Here is a 16872-nt window from a genome sequence, read left to right on the forward strand (position 1 = left end):
TACCCCTTTTGTATGTGGTCCACACTGTACCGTCTTTGGTTTAGTCGACATCGAAAATGGCGGAATACCTGGCGTCCATTTTCGGTACAGAGAAAGATAAGTGAGTAAAATGTTCTTATAGCCTTGCTTATTTGGTCAAACAATCATACGATCTAGGCCTAAGAGAATTTTCGCATTGCATGTGGCTGGCTAGGCTAGTTACCTAGGATATATCATGTAGCATTATAAGTTGTGAAACGTCAACGGCGTTAGCTTCTAGCTTAGCTAGCTAACATTAGCATGGGGTTAATAACATGTTGTTTGAACGTATGCACCGTTCTTTTATAGTTCAATGGTGTGCACAGATGGATAAGGGATCTTTGATGTGTGTGTGCTGAGCAGTTTGCCAGTCCCACCTATCTAAAATGTGCATTAACTATATTACTAACTAGCTAACTACCCTGATAGACAATTTAGGCTTAGGGCATTATTTCGTGTGAGACCAGGGAAACATGGGCAACTTGCTCTCTTTGCCAAATTAGCTAGCTAGGCTAGCTATACCAATTATTTATTTAATCTGTGGCTATACATTCAGTAACTAGCTAGCTATTATGCTAACTAGCTAACGATAACTAGTTAGCTAGTTCCAAGTCCCAAGTTCCTCCACTGATGCCAATGTTGTATATCCAAGCTAAGTAAATTGAGAAAATAAGGTAGGCCATTCACAATTTATTAACGTTAGCTGATATAGGCCCTAGTTATACAATCTGATCTAGCTAGCTAACGTTACGTTGTTAAATCCAATGCAATTTGACTTTGAACAGGTTGCTGTTTTCCAAACTTAATCACATGATGGATAGTTGCATATGCCACTTAATTTGCATCTGGTAGAGTGAAACTGATGTACCTAGCTAGTTATGCATTTCAGGACTGTGTAGCTAGCTATTTATCAGCATTTTTTTTTGTCGTTCAGGGTGAACTGTTCTTTCTACTTTAAAATTGGTGCCTGCCGCCATGGTGACCGGTGCTCCAGATTACATAATAAACCAACTTTCAGCCAGGTAAGTCAATTCAGTAAAGCAAACTTGTTTAAAATATTTGCTTCTACCAGATGCCCTGCATGAAAGGGAATAGCATGTCTAAAACGTATCCTGTCAAGATGAAGTGGTTGTCATGCTGTAGGCTAGTTTGCCAAATATTAACCTCTCGTGGAATTATGCAGCAGTTCTGGTTTAACCGAGATTATTCAAATGAATACATTATCTTTGGTTTGGTCTAACTTTGATCAAGTGATTGGTGCTTTGTTTAGCTTGTTCTTCTAAAGAGTTTGGAAAGGTTTATCAGCACCCTGGTGTTCAGATAGTGAAGCACCATAGTGTGATTGATTAACGTTGAATTGGAGTGTTATTCAATGTTGTGTGAATAACCCTTTCCCCCCTCATTAACATCTATTTTGATTTATTCTAGCAGAGAGATGGATGTGTGCTTGTGTATGTTGGCTCTGTTGTGCATCAGCTGATTCCCTTTGAGTAAAACAGAAGGGCTTGTCAATAATCCTCTTTAATTATAACACTACTAAAATATGAAAGTTATGACTTTGAATGTAGATCACTAAATACTGTACAAGTTAGTGTCCAAAATATATGAAACAGGAAGTGTGTTTTACGCAACCATACTACTGACACAAGCACAACGATATACACAGTTCCTAAATTTTTGGTGGTCCAAGACTGTTCAGTAGCCTCGCTTCGAATAGCCAAAGCATTTATTGCATCCCGCGTCTCAGTATACCAGACAAAAACATCTCACACGACACAGTCTCCCTGCATTACCATTTTTCTCTAGCTGGTCGATCATAAATGAACAGAGGTACTTTTTCTAACTCCAATAGGACAAATCATTCCTATTTTTAGTAGGGCTGGGATGATACCAGTATCGCGATACTCATTAGTATCGTGGCAAGGAAACAAAACACAAAGCTGATTTAACTTCTTTAGGGAAACAGCCATCATTGTGGTGTCATCGAGTCACAGTATTTTTCCCCTCAAGCTATAGCACACAATATTTTACATACAGCAGGTTTTTAAAGGACCAAAGAGGTTGGTCTGCTTTGTTTACATTTTTGCCAAGGATAACATATTGCGATATCCTAAAAATTAGGGCTGTGACAATGCCAGTAAGGTCTGCCCTGAATCTAGGTCATCCTCTCCTCCATCCCTTTCACTCGGTCACATTTATATATCTAAATAGCGGGAGAACTTGAATTGAGAGCTAGATTCACCCAAGGGTCCCATGAGTCGCTAACACTCCCCTACGTATGTATTTGGACAGTGATGCTGTTTTTTTTTTTTTTTTACATTTGGCTCTATACTCCATCATTTTGGATATGAGGGCATTTTCATACATATCTGATTTACCATTTAGAAATTAAAGCACTTTATGTATCTAGTACCCCCATTTGAAGATGTCATAAGTGTTTAGACAAATTTCACTTATAGTTTTTATTTATTTTATTTTTATTTCACCTTTATTTAACCAGTTAAGCCAGTTGAGAACAAGTTCTCATTTACAACTGCGACCTGGCCAAGATAAAGCAAAGCAGTGCGATAAAAACAACAACACAGAGTTACATATGGGGTAAAAAAAACATAAAGTCAAAAAATACAACAGAAAATATATATACAGTGTGTGCAAATGTAGCAAGTTATGGAGGTAAGGCAATAAATAGGCTATAGTGCAAAATAATTACAATTAGTATTAACACTGGAATGCTAGATGTGCAAGAGATTATGTGCAAATAGAGATACTGGGGTGCAAAAGAGCAAAATAAATAACAATATAGGGATGAGGTAGTTGGGTGGGCTAATTTCAGATGGGCTGTGTACAGGTGCAGTGATCGGTAAGGTGCTCTGACAACTGATGCTTAAAGTTAGTGAGGGAGATAAGAGTCTCCAGCTTCAGAGATTTTTGCAATTCGTTCCAGTCATTGGCAGCAGAGAACTGGAAGGAATGGCGGCCAAAGGAGGTGTTGGCTTTGGGAATGACCAGTGAGATATACCTGCTGGAGCGCAGACTACGGGTGGGTGCTGCTATGGTGACCAATGAGCTAAGATAAGACGGGGATTTGCCTAGCAGTGATTTATAGGTGGCCTGGAGCCAATGGGTTTGACGACGAACATGTAGTGAGGACCAGCCAACAAGAGCGTACAGGTCACAGTGGTGGGTAGTATATGGGGCTTTGGTGACAAAACGGATGGCACTGTGATAGACTACATCCAAATTGCTGAGTAGAGTGTTGGAGGCTATTTTGTAAATGACATCGCCAAAGTCAAGGATTGGTAGGATAGTCAGTTTTACGAGGGCATGTTTGGCAGCATGAGTGAAGGAGGCTTTGTTGCGAAATAGGAAGCTGATTCTAGATTTAACTTTGGATTGGAGATTCTTAATGTGAGTCTGGAAGGAGAGTTTACAGTCTAACCAGACACCTAGGTATTTGTAGTTGTCCACATACTCTAGGTCAGACCCGTCGAGAGTGGTGATTCTAGTCGGGTGGGCGGGTGCCAGCAGCGTTCGATTGAATAGTGTACCAAAGTAGTCAAAAGTTCAGTATATGGTTCCCATATTCCTAGCACACAATGTCTAGCTACATCAAGCTTGTGACTTTACAAACTTTGGATGCATTTGCAGATTATTTGGGGCCCAATAGGAACTGAATGGTGAATGATGAATGGTGAATGATGACTGGAGTAATTCTCTTTCTAAGTGAGTAAAAAATGTTTCTTAACACTTCAAAATCAATCCTGATAATGCCATGATTAAGAAGAATCATGAATAATGACGAGTGAGAAAGTTTGAGGCTACAACAAAGCATGCTAACCTCTCACCGTTACCAATAATGGGGTAGATCAGCATTGTTTAAGGGGTATGATCTTTGTCTCTTTGTAACTATCTCACTCATCATCATTCACAATTTCATTCAAGATTATCTGTAATCATGGTAGCATTCACATTCATGTTGAAGTGTTCACAAACATCTATTTTTACTTAAAATAAGTGACTTCAAAATGACTACATTATTCACCATTCACTTCCTGTTGGACAAAACATAATCCGAAACACAACCAAAACAAGCTGAAAATGCATACAACAAGTTTGTAGAGTCACAAGCTTGATGTTGTCATTGTATGCAAGGAATACGGCACCAAATACTAAACTTTTGACTACTTTAATACACTATAAGTTAAACTTGTCCAAAGACTTACAGTTCAAGTCAGAAGTTTACATACACTTAGGTTGGAGTCATTAAAACTCGCTTTTCAACCACTCCACAAATGTCTTGTTAACAAACTATAGTCTTGGCAAGTCGGTTAGGACATCTACTTTGTGCATGACACAAGTAATTTTTCCAACAATTGTTTACAGACAGATTATTTCACTTATGATTCACTGTATCACAATTCTAGTGGGTCAGAAGTTTACATACACTAAGTTGACGGTGCCTTTAAACAGCTTAGAAAATTCCAGAAAATAATGTCCATGGCTTTAGAATGTATTTCAAGGCCTACCTTCAAACTCAGTGCCTCTTTGCTTGACATCATGGGAAAATCAAAAGGAAATCAGCCAAGACCTCAGAAAATAAATTCTAGACGTCCACAAGTCTGGTTCATCCTTGGGAGCAATTTCCAAACGCCTGAAGGTACCACGTTCATCTGTACAAACAATAGTACGCAAGTATAAACACCATGGGACCACGCAGCCATCATACCGCTCAGGAAGGAGATGCGTTCTGTCAAGGCAATTCAGCAAGACAGAAGCCACTGCTCCAAAACCGCAATAAAAAAGGCAGGCTACGGTTTGCAACTGCACATGGGGACAAATATCGTACTTTTTGGAGAAATGTCCTCTGGTCTGATGAAACAAAAATATAACTGTTTGCCAATAATGACCATCGTTATGTTTGGAGGAAAAATTGGGACGATTGCAAGCCGAAGAACACCATCCCAACTGTGAGGCACGGGGGTGGCAGCATCATGCTGTGGGGGTGCTTTGCTGCAGGAGGGATTGGTGCACTTCACAAAATAGATGGCATCATGAGGAAGGAAAATTATGTGGATATATTGAAGCAACATCTCAAGACCTCAGTCAGCAAGTTAAAGCTTGGTCGCAAATGGACAATGACCCCAAGAATACTTCCAAAGTTGTGCCAAAATGGCTTAAGGACAACAAAGTCAAGGTATTGGAGTGGCCATCACAAGCCCTGACCTCAATCCTATAGAACATTTGTGGGCAGAACTGAAAAAGCGTGTGCGAGCAAGGAGGCCTATAAACCTGACTCAGTTACACCAGCTCTGTCAGGAGGAATGGGCCAAAATTCACCCAACTTATTGTGGGAAGCTTGTGGAAGGCTACCTGAAATGTTTGACCCAAGTTAAACAATTTAAAGGCAATGCTACCAAATACTAATTGAGTGTATATAAACTTCTGAACCACTGGGAATGTGATGAAATAAATAAAAGCTTAAATACAGAATTCTCTCTCCTATTATTCTGACATTTCACATTCATAAAATAAAGTGGTGATCCTAACTGACCTAAAACAGGGAATTTTTACTAGGATTAAATGTCAGGAATTGTGAAAAACTGAGTTTAAATGTATTTGGCTAAGATGTAAACTTCCGACTTCAACTGTACATCTTCAAATGGGGGGACTAGATCTATAAAGAGCTTTCATTTCTAAACGGTAAATCATACAGTGAGGGGAACAAAGTATTTGATCCCCTGCTGATTTTGTATGTTTGCCCACTGACAAAGACATGATCAGTCTATAATTTTAATGGTAGGTTTATTTGAACAGTGAGAGACAGAATAACAAAAACATCCAGAAAAACGCATGTAAAAAATGTTATAAATTGATTTGCATTTTAATGAGGGAAATAAGTATTTGACCCCTCTGCAAAACATGACTTGGTACTTGGTGGCAAAACCCTTGTTGGCAATCAGAGGTCAGACATTTCTTGCTGTTGGCCACCAGGTTTGCACACATCTCAGGAGGGATTTTGTCCCACTCCTCTTTGCATATCTTCTCCAAGTCATTAAGGTTTCGAGGCTGACGTTTGGCATGATTTTCTATGGGATTAAGGTCTGGAGACTGGCTAGGCCACTCCAGGACCTTAATGTGCTTCTTCTTGAGCCACTCCTTTGTTGCCTTGGCCGTGTGTTTTGGGTCATTGTCATGCTGGAAAACCCATCCACGACTCATTTTCAATGCCCTGGCTGAGGGAAGGAGGTTCTCACCCAATATTTGACGGTACATGGCCCCGTCCATCGTCCCTTTGATGCGGTGAAGTTGTCCTGTCCCCTTAGCAGAAAAACACCCCTAAAGCATAATGTTTCTACCTCCATGTTTGACGGTGGGGATGGTGTTCTTGGGGTCATAGGCAGCATTCCTCCTCCTCCAAACATGGCGAGTTGAGTTGATGCCAAAGAGCTCGATTTTGGTCTCATCTGACCACAACACTTTCACTCAGTTCTCCTCTGAATCATTCAGATGTTCATTGGCAAACTTCAGACAGCCCTGTATATGTGCTTTTTTGAGCAGGGGGACCTTGCGGGCGCTGCAGGATTTCAGTCCTTCACGGCGTAGTGTGTTACCAATTGTTTTCTTGGTGACTATGGTCCCAGCTGCCTTGTGATCATTGACAAGATCCTCCTGTGTAGTTCTGGGCTGATTCCTCACCGTTCTCATGATCATTGCAACTCCACGAGGTGAGATCTTGCATGGAGCCCCAGGCCGAGGGAGATTGACAGTTTTTTTAGTTTCTTCCATTTGCGAATAATTGCACCAACTGTTGTCACCTTCTCACCAAGCTGCTTGGCGATGGTCTTGTAGCCCATTCCAGCCTTGTGTAGGTCTACAATCTTGTGCCTGACATCCTTGGAGAGCTCTTTGGTGTTGGCCATGGTGGAGAGTTTGGAATCTGATTGATTGATTGCTTCTGTGGACAGGTGTCTTTTATACAGGTAACAAGCTGAGATTAGGAGCACTCCCTTTAAGAGTGTGCTCCTAATCTCAGCTCATTACCTGTATAAAAGACACCTGCGAGCCAGAAATCTTTCTGATTGAGAGGGGGTCAAATACTTAATTCCCTCATTTAAAATGCAAATCAATTTATAACATTTTTGACATGCATTTTTCTGGATTTTTTGTTGTTATTCTGTCTCTCACTTTTCAAATAAACCTACCATTAAAATTATAGACTGATCATTTCTTTGTCAGTGGGCAAACATACAAAATCAGGAGGGGATCAAATACTTTTTCCCCTCACTGTATGTATGAAAATACCCTCAAATAAAAGGTGACATTTTATGCTGTCACCTTGTATGAAACATTTGATGTCAAATCCAAAATGCTGGAGTATAAAGCCAAATATATATTTTTAGCATCACTATCCACATACAAATGTACGTAGCGGAGTGTAATTTAGAAACAAGTCTTTCTCTATACATAACATTGGATGAAAGGCGGCACGGCAATGCACTTCCCTCTGCATCTCCATGTATTTCTACTCCATTGTAATCGCTGGCCATGCCTTTTGCAAGAGATTCCATGCAGAAAGTTGCCTGCTTGACCAGACTGCAAATTGCTCTGGCCAACCGCTGTTTGATCTGACCCTACCCTAGAGTGCGTTTTTGGATCTTCGCTCCAGGTTGTTGGCAATCCTTTTTAGTCTTTTGACAGAGCTCAAACCATTTGACTGGATTATTGACATAGTCATGCGCCTGATGTCCCTCGTTGTAGGGATGTGGAGGGGAAAAAAACTTTAAACAGCCTTTATCCATTTTCTGATAAACAAAAAATCATAAAATTCCACGTGAATTCACAATGCAGCTTTGCTGCTGCTAGCAACTGTTTGGGTCTCACGGTGCATCCCTTTCAGATGGTTAAGCATTGCACCTGTACTACCTCGAGGGGTGGAGTTAAATGCGGAAGGCACATTTTCGGTTGAATCCATTCAGTTGTGCAACTGACTAGGTATCCCCAACTGTTAATGACGATGGCGTAGTGGTGGAGAGTTGAGTCAAATAATTGATTCCTCGTTTCCTTGCATGTCGACTCCTATTTCTGAGTGTCAAGCAGAATCGACTACTAAGATTCAGTATTTTTGGAACAGATAAGACTGATTTAGTTGCTGTACTTCTGAGAACACAAACATTTACATTTTGGTCATTTAGCAGACGCTCTTAACCCTAATTGCTATAGTAAGTCACTCTGGATAAGTGCCCTGCTTAAGGGCACATCAACATATTTTTCACCTAATCTGCTCGGCGATTCAAACCAGCGACCTTTCAGTTACTGGCCCAACGCTCTTAACCGCTTGGCTACCTGCCACATCTTTCATAGCGAGCCAGGGAGGGGCGGAGAGAGCGAAGAGGGGCACAGTATAGGCAGGTCGGCCACCAGGCAGACAGTCAGAACCGTGCACTAGGCTTATCTATTGGCAATCAAAAGCTGTGTCTTGCAACTTCAGTAAAGCAGGGCCTATCATCAATGAATAGGCTAGGATACTCTAGGATATTCTATACGCAACAGACCGAAGACTAAACACACACATATTTAAATTAAATTACACACCTTTCCCCATGCCTTTATAGCCTGTCTATTTAAGCTATAATATGTTCTGTGATAACTTTTTTTTCCGGGTTTGGGTTTTTTCTTAACGTTAAGGATCCCAATTTTGTTTAAACGTCAACACCCCTACCTCGTTCCCTCCTATTAATGCATATTGTGACTGCGTTCGACTAAACATGACTGAGTCACTGAACATAATTTCAGTCCTCTTTTATAAACAGTAATTGCAAGCTTTGCAATAGCTAGCACTTTTCCACCAGTTGGCCTACTCTCCGCAATGGTTTGTCTGAAGTGGTAGGATTTATGTGGCCTGTTCCCACCTCCAAAGTCAGATGTATCCCTCTCACTGAATAGATTATTAGAACATAGCACATACTCTAGGCTTCCTCTAGGTTTCCCTACAGCTCGCCTTGTCTGCATGGGACAGAGAAAAGACACAAACTCCCCAGCGTGTCCACCGGTCAAGCACGGACTCCTGCTTTATTTTGCACTTACCCCTCCTACAGACTCAAGGTTCCTCTACATCCAGGGATTTTGTCTGCCCACCCTCTATAGGTTCTAGGTATCTGGATTTGGTCCGCCCCCCTTCTATAGGTTCTAGGTATCGGGATTTGGTCTGCCCCCCTCTTATAGGTTCTAGGTATCGGGATTTGGTCTGCCCCCCTCCTATAGGTTCTAGGTATCTGGATTTGGTCTGCCCCCCTCCTATAGGTTCTAGGTATCTGGATTTGGTCCGCCCCCCTCTTATAGGTTCTAGGTCTCGGGATTTGGTCTGTCCCTCTCCTATAGGTTCTAGGTATCGGGATTTGGTCTGCCCCCCTCCTATAGGTTCTAGGTATCGGGATTTGGTCTGCCCGCCTCCTATAGGTTCTAGGTATCGGGATTTGGTCTGCCCCCCTCCAATAGGTTCTAGGTATCTGGATTTGGTCCGCCCCCCTCCTATAGGTTCTAGGTATGGGGATTTGGTCCGCTCCCTCTCCTATAGGTTCTAGGTCTCGGCATTTCTTATTTTATTGATTTTAAACTTTTTCACATTTTAGCAAGAGGGGCCAAACAGTCCTCTACCTTCATCACCACCTGTGGGTTAAAAATAAAGTCTGTTTACGTTAGCTATATAGCCACATTTTTTTTGGGGGGGGTGGGATTTAGTTTTTGTATTTTTATAAAACAATTTTTTTATTTTTCCCTCTGCAGACCATCTTGATTCAAAACATCTACCGTAACCCCCAAAACAGTGCGCAGACGGCCGACGGCTCCCACTGTAAGTGCCTCCGGTCCAGTCCTCTCAGCCCACCAGGTCTCTCTAGCTCTCTCCCCCTCCTCAGATTTTAGGTCTGCGTCTCCGCTGGCTTCCTGCAGGGCTTCGGAGGGTCTGTCTCAGCACTGGTAGCAGGGGGTACCATAACACTACCTCAACACTTTAGTATATTGCCAATCAAATCGATTGAAATCTTTTTATCCGTTGCCATTCAGGAGATTTTAAGCCTAGGCGTAGAATGACATGCTCTGATAGTGACATTGAGAAAAGGACTCAAACAAAGAAAATGCCTTGATCCCCACAATTCGCATTGGATCCGTACAGTGAGGTTATTATCCACAGGCAATCTCCTCCATAGTACCTGTTTTCTAACAGTTGACTGACTTTAGGTATTTTTCAGGCGCTTTCAGACAAGACTGACAACACACTGACTGCCCTAGTGCCCAACATTTGTTTGTGATTAGCTAGGTTTCCATCCAATTGGCGACAGATTTTATGCAAATATTCTAAAATCCACATAAAACAATATTAGCATTTTCCCACCAGAGATGTGTTTCCATCAAATTGACTTGTTGCAGATAAAAGGCTGTGCGTGATGACAGAGTGCACATAAAAATACATTTTGCCGTTAAACTCCCATGTATAAAATAAAAACAATACTAGTTAAATGGGTTTATTGCATTGGTTTTCTCTACTGATGGTTTTCCACTCTGGTATTGGCACGTGCACTCTAGCAGCGCTGTCTGCGCGCTGTTGGTTAGAGCGCGTGTATAGCCTACATGATTACATTATTATTATTATTAAGGACAAAGGAGCGAGATTATTTTTATTTGTCAAACAGCAGCCATGCATCGATTATCATGCCACCAGAATGAGACCCTCAATATTTATTGGAAAGGAGCATCAAGCTCATCACCTTGCACATTCACCACCCAGTGAAGTTCATCATAACTTAAACTGTATGCTTTCCAGGCGAGTGGGAGGACCACACAACATGTCATCGAGTGACTCCAAGTTCACTTCGATATGATGGTTATATCAATATTTTACGCTTAAAAGTGTTTCCACCAACATTTCTCGCATGATTCATTTTACCAACACAAAAAGATCCCACCTTGTCTAGTGTATTTTGTTTTGTCGACAGTTGGAAAGTTTATTGAAAAATGTTGTTTCCATCAGGTCTGACATGGCATTTTTTGTACTTTACTCGCATAAAAAGGTTGGATAGAAGCCTGGTTATAGACAGCAGAAATATCTATATGCGTTACTGTCTAGACACAGAACACTTTTAGATTTTTGTTTTTGCTCTCGCAATACTGCAGCCCCTATACATTAGACTGATTCAGAGTTCGTCAGCCATATTGTAAGTGTGTAAATAGTACCCTGATGTTGAGCCCCGGCTAGCAGAGCTGATGCATTGCCACTCGCTTCCTCTAAGGTAAGTAGTGGGTTTGTGGTCTTGTTGCTGTCATGTATAACTGTTCTGTTTCTCAGCTGAGCATCTCAGAATGACGGGAAAAAATTAAACACATCTTGGCATCCAATCACCTATGATTCAGCAAGTTCTGGAGGTCATTTCGAGCCCCAATGACCTGATATAAATGTTTGACATATGTAATGTTTGGGTAGGCTAAATTGTCGAATGTATTGGATTTTCCATCATAATTTTCAATAGTCAAATATTGTCATGCTGAGATTTTCACTTCTTCCAGCTCCATCTCTTTCAGCGTGGACCAGTCCCGTGGATCATCTTAACCTCTTTCAGTCATCCCTTCCTACCCTGTTCTGGGGCTGGTTGGGGCGAAAGTACACCGTTTTGAGGGAGGGGGATGGGAGTAAATGCACCTATTTAACTACCATTTTAGAAATCTGCCTGAAACTATCTCAAAAATGTACATTTTGTATTTCAGACCATTGCCCTCTTGAACATTTACCGTAACCCTCAAAACACTGCCCAGTCTGCTGATGGTTTGCGCTGTAAGTTTCCCACCTGTTAACAGGGACCTGTGGCACAAAATGTTATTTTATCTTTCTCTTTATTTGCCCTTACTTCCTTTTGGGGGCGCTATCTGTCCTCTTTATCTGACATGTTAAGATTTATCCCTTTATTACATGATCAGTGATATACGTTCTCCGCCCTTTAGAGTGCTGTAATATACATATAATACAACAGGTACTAGTGTAAATTAAAACAAACCATGTATGCTACCGTTCTGGTGCCATGTAGTCAGTGTAACAGAAATAGTCCAATTTATGTTTTGATGCATACAGTATGTTTCTATTAATTCAAAATCTAAGACTTGTTCTAGGAAAACATTTATTCATCAATGTTTCAACTACAGCGTCATTCACAAAACACTTTATTAATGATATTCTAGAGGTTAACCCTGCTCTATAGGCTCAGGTGGTCAAACTAATGGAGGATACAGTTTTTGTTTTTTATTGTACAAAATGTGATATGATACATGGGGTGTGATTTTGGGGAGTTGAGTATGACTGACATTTTCCCTAGAGTGTTTAGGCCCCAGTGAGTCCCATTCCTTAGCATCCATTGATGGCTATATTATCTCAGTGCCAGAACCGTACCATTACTACTTGGCACTCACTGAATGGAACTCAAATTAGTCTCATAAGACTCTGTCCTCTCATAAAGGGCAAATGTCCAGTCTTACTGTCGTCCTTGGTGTGCAGGGGCACAATGAACATATTTTTCGCATTGACCCTTTGCCTCCGGACACTTGTCTTTGCTGTGTATTAGATTGAATACATTTGTAATTCAGTAGTCCAGACTCCTAGGTGTTAGAAATATTTATCTTGTGCATGTAGTTCATGAAACCACAATGCTTATGTCACATACTGTAACACGTTGACTTGTCCCTGATGCGTGCGTTTCTCCCCTGTGGCCACTAGGTGCCGTCAGTGATGTGGAGATGCAGGAGCACTATGACGAGTTCTTTGAGGTGAGTCAGTGATGTTCAGCGTGTGGTATTATCGCACCGTAAGCCAATTTGAATGGAGTGGATGATGCAACTCAGGTCTACCTTGCATCTCTTCCCTCCCCCTCCACACAGCCCATGTGGGAATCATTGACAAAATACTGAAACCTTTTTTCCCTTGTCTTTGTAAAGTGTGTTTTGATCATGTGTGGGAAATGGACTTTGAATTCAAATAGTATGTTTTAACCCTTCTGTCTGCCAATCCATCTCTCCCTCTGTTTGTCTTGCTGTAGGAGGTCTTCACAGAGATGGAGGAGAAGTACGGAGAGGTGGAGGAGATGAACGTGTGCGATAACCTAGGAGACCATCTGGTCGGAAACGTATATGTGAAGGTGTGTCACTGACCATTGTGTGTGTGTGTGATGGTGGGTTTTGTATACATTTGTTGAAGAAAACACACATTCTCCTCTCATTCAATCACACTCTGTCATTCTCTGCCTCTTTAGAACCTACATTTGCACACACACTAACTCTGTGATGGTCTCTGTGCAGTTCCGTCGTGAAGAAGACGCAGAGAAGGCAGTGATGGATCTGAATAACCGCTGGTTCAATGGTCAGCCCATCCACGCCGAGCTCTCTCCCGTTACCGACTTCAGAGAAGCCTGCTGCCGCCAGTATGAGATGGGGTTAGTACTCGACCGCAGGACCACACACACACCATTTTCAGCTCAACTTTGCATTAAAGGTGACACCTACACAAATGAGTTGTAATTAAGTTGAGTTATTTCAACTATATAAATGCTGTAGCAAGGCTAAATCCTACCAATGGCACCAAGTCCACACACCTTTCTCTCCGTTACTGATTAGATTTCTTCATACAAGAGTTGCTGTCCCCCCCCCCCCAGTGCACTAACTGAGTTCCCCCTCTCTCCACAGGGAGTGCACTCGAGGAGGTTTCTGTAACTTCATGCACCTGAAGCCCATCTCTAGGGAGCTGAGGAGGGAGCTGTACGGACGCCGCAGGAAGAGGGGGTAAGCTCAGGCTCTCAGAGTCAACGCTAATCATAAAACGTATGCTGCTTTCAAGTGCTATCCGGAATGCACGTTTCTGACTTGATAAGGTTTTTCACATAAGTTTAAGTGGGAAATTCTCATTTTGAGTTTAACTAGCTCCTTGTTTTCTCTATTCCTCAGAGGGGGGCATCGTTCTCGCTCCCGTTCCAGGGAACGGCGTTCGCGCTCGAGGGACAGAGGCAGGGGAGGTGGTGGAGGTGGACGTGACCGCGAGAGAAGGCGCTCCAGAGACAGAGAACGCTCGGGAAGATTCTAAACTGAGCATCCACCACACATCTATCTCCATTATCACTCTCCATCCATCCCCAAATCTCTCTATCCTTCCCTCAATTGCGGCCTATCAATTCACCCATATCCCTTTCATATTAATTGTGTCTCCATGACCAAAATGAATTGGAAAATGTTGGACTTGTTTTTTTTCTCTTATCATTTTTATTCAAGGAATGGAAACATTTTCCTTCTCAATAAAAAAACAACATGATTTGTACTCATTTCTTCTATCCATTTCTTATAAATGGTTACTCTGGAAAACAGAAACATTTAATTTTTATAGTGAACAGTTTTTATAATGAGGAACTGTTACTTTTGCCTTGAGTCATCATGCTTTAGACTGGGTTTACTGTAAGTGAGGGAAGTGAAATACTTCCCATAGACTCCTCCCTGATTCCCAGTAACTTGACTCCCTCAGCCTCAGCTAATTTCTCACTCAGAACATGCTCAGCTGTGAATTGAGTGTTCACTTGGCTCAAAAAGACAGTTGGCATAGAGTTTTTAAGGATTATCTCCTAAACCAATGAGCTGTGATTCTGAGTCCATATCGAACTCATTTTTTCCAGTTTCCCATGCCTACACTTGCCTGTTTGGATTACATCTGCAAGTACATATTATTGACTGTGTAGACCTGTAATTTTGGATAAATTGACTTGATTGGAGAGAGCGGACTCAAGGCCATGGTGTGGTTGAAGTAACACATTTAAAACAGAATTCTTCTGGGTATATGTATTTACATTCAATATGCAAGATGCAAGAGCAAGTTACATCTCAGATGCAAGGGCATAGTACAAAAAGTCCTAATGGCTCAAAAGACAGATTATTCTTCTGAGTCTCAAGATTATATTTTCATTCTGAATTACGTATACATGCGTCATTATAGACTCTTGATATGAAACTGATACAACTTTCAGTTGAACAATGAGAACATTCAGACATCTTCTATTTTGTCATGTCCATTACAGAGTGAAATTCAGCTGCTTAAGCCAGTTCAAGGTTGGATTGTCACTAGTTGAGGCCTCTAAGACTGTGTTTAGACAGGCAGCCCAATTCTGATATTTTTTCCCACTAATTGGTTATTTGACCAATCAGATCAGTTTCTTTACAATATTTGTGCAAAAGATCCGAATCGGGCTCCCTGTGTAAACACAGTCAGAGAAGGATGGCAAACACTTGTATACTTTAATACCATTTTAAGTTGTGTGAGTAATTAAGCAGGTTACTCATGATATGATTGTAAGCAACGATGTGTGAGGATATGACATCTGGGTCGTTGTCGATCTTGGTCGGCCCCCACAATTGCATTTTCAACTACTGTTCTCAATCAGTGAGTGAAAAGCCTATGCACATAAGTAGTTTACATTCAGAATTGACAGAAGCACAGTGCCAGAGACAAGAATACTGCCCCAGATGCAGTATTTCAAATGGAAAGTGAACATGAGGTGGATGCAAATTCTGTGAAAGTCTCTTCAGCAACTTTAATTTCAAACAGAAACCAAGGCTTTATTCAGTGTGCGTTGGACTACAGCCTTTCGGATTTACAAAGCACTCCACTTATGAATGACAATATCCCATTAGTTTATCACTGTCTCTTCACCTCTGTACAGAGAACCCTATACTGTAATAGCCAGTACATCATGGTTGTTATTAAGTTTGATAACAGGAAGGCGGCCTACATAATGGTTGTGTTTGCAAGTTTACGAGTTTACCACTCCTTTGTTTATCTTGAGCTCTACTGGAGCACCCAGGTCAGGGCTAGCGTGAATGCCAGAGGATGTTTTTGCCAATACAGTTGTGACACTCCCAAAGAATTATTTTGACTTAGATAATAGCTTCCTGAGGTAAGATTATAGGTTTGAATTTCACACATTTTAAAACACCATCAAAGTGTGTATTTCCAGATGGCCTATTTAATGTCAATACATAGGCTATGCATATCCACCTTATTCACCCATCTGATTGTGCATTCTGATATGAATGTCTACATAGGCCTGCATGTTTAGTGAAGAGCAAAAATACTTTGTTTGTATTTTTGTGCTGAAGAACATTCTTTAAACAGGATGCAGAAATGTCAAACAGGCTGGTCGAACCTACTCATCGGTAGACAGTGTTATACAGTACCATAAAAAGGAAACACACCATTTAGAAAGAACAGAGTGCACATGTGGGAAGGATAGAGAAATCTTGAGATGATAAAAATGTAATGTACAGTGATCGTATAAACACATGTTTATGTCTGTAGGTAAATTGTACACATGTTAATGTTATGGCTTGTTTGAAATGTTGGAACCGCTACATCTGGTCGTCACTGTAAAAATACCTTGATTTGGCCTCCCAGATTAGACTAGAAGGGTGAGCTGGAACAGGGTGGGCTGCGTCCAATGATGAATGTAAACCCTGGATTGCTGATGCTATGCAGAGGTTTTGAAGCCACCGGTCGGCCATATTGGCACTCCCCAGTAGGAGCAGTCCATAGAGATAGATAGAGGACTCATCTTTATATCTGTGCCATTATAGCAGTGGTCACCAACCGGTCGATCGCAATCGACTGGTCGATCTCCAAGCATTCCTAGTCGATCACCAAACATTTCTGTAAAGAAGCCAACGATAAAGCCTTGCGTTCCTATTTTTCTTATTCGTTTCGCGCTGTTGGCGGTAGGTGCACATGATTCAGCAGCCCTAGCGCCGGGAAGGCAGTGTGTTCCCATTTTTTACCATTTAATGTGT

General features: G+C 41.5%; 1 protein-coding gene across 3 annotated transcripts; it reads left to right on the top strand.

Moving 5' to 3' along the window:
• On the top strand, nucleotides 1–14362 carry LOC121571612 (splicing factor U2AF 35 kDa subunit). 3 transcript variants are annotated; one of them, XM_041883172.1, is made up of 8 exons: nucleotides 1–100; nucleotides 953–1040; nucleotides 9802–9868; nucleotides 12776–12825; nucleotides 13095–13193; nucleotides 13354–13487; nucleotides 13738–13833; nucleotides 13996–14362. In XM_041883172.1, exons 1-8 carry the CDS (start codon nucleotides 57–59, stop codon nucleotides 14129–14131), a joined length of 714 nt encoding a protein of 237 aa, XP_041739106.1. In that variant the 5' UTR covers nucleotides 1–56; the 3' UTR covers nucleotides 14132–14362. The 3 variants fall into 3 exon arrangements, with proteins under 3 accessions (XP_041739106.1, XP_041739104.1, XP_041739105.1); XM_041883170.1 differs by lacking the exon at nucleotides 9802–9868 and adding an exon at nucleotides 11776–11842; XM_041883171.1 differs by lacking the exon at nucleotides 1–100 and adding an exon at nucleotides 11776–11842.
• The last annotated feature ends 2510 nt before the right edge of the window (nucleotides 14363–16872 follow it).

This window comes from Coregonus clupeaformis, chromosome 40 (genome assembly GCF_020615455.1).
Source record: "Coregonus clupeaformis isolate EN_2021a chromosome 40, ASM2061545v1, whole genome shotgun sequence".
Classification (NCBI taxonomy): domain Eukaryota; kingdom Metazoa; phylum Chordata; class Actinopteri; order Salmoniformes; family Salmonidae; genus Coregonus; species Coregonus clupeaformis.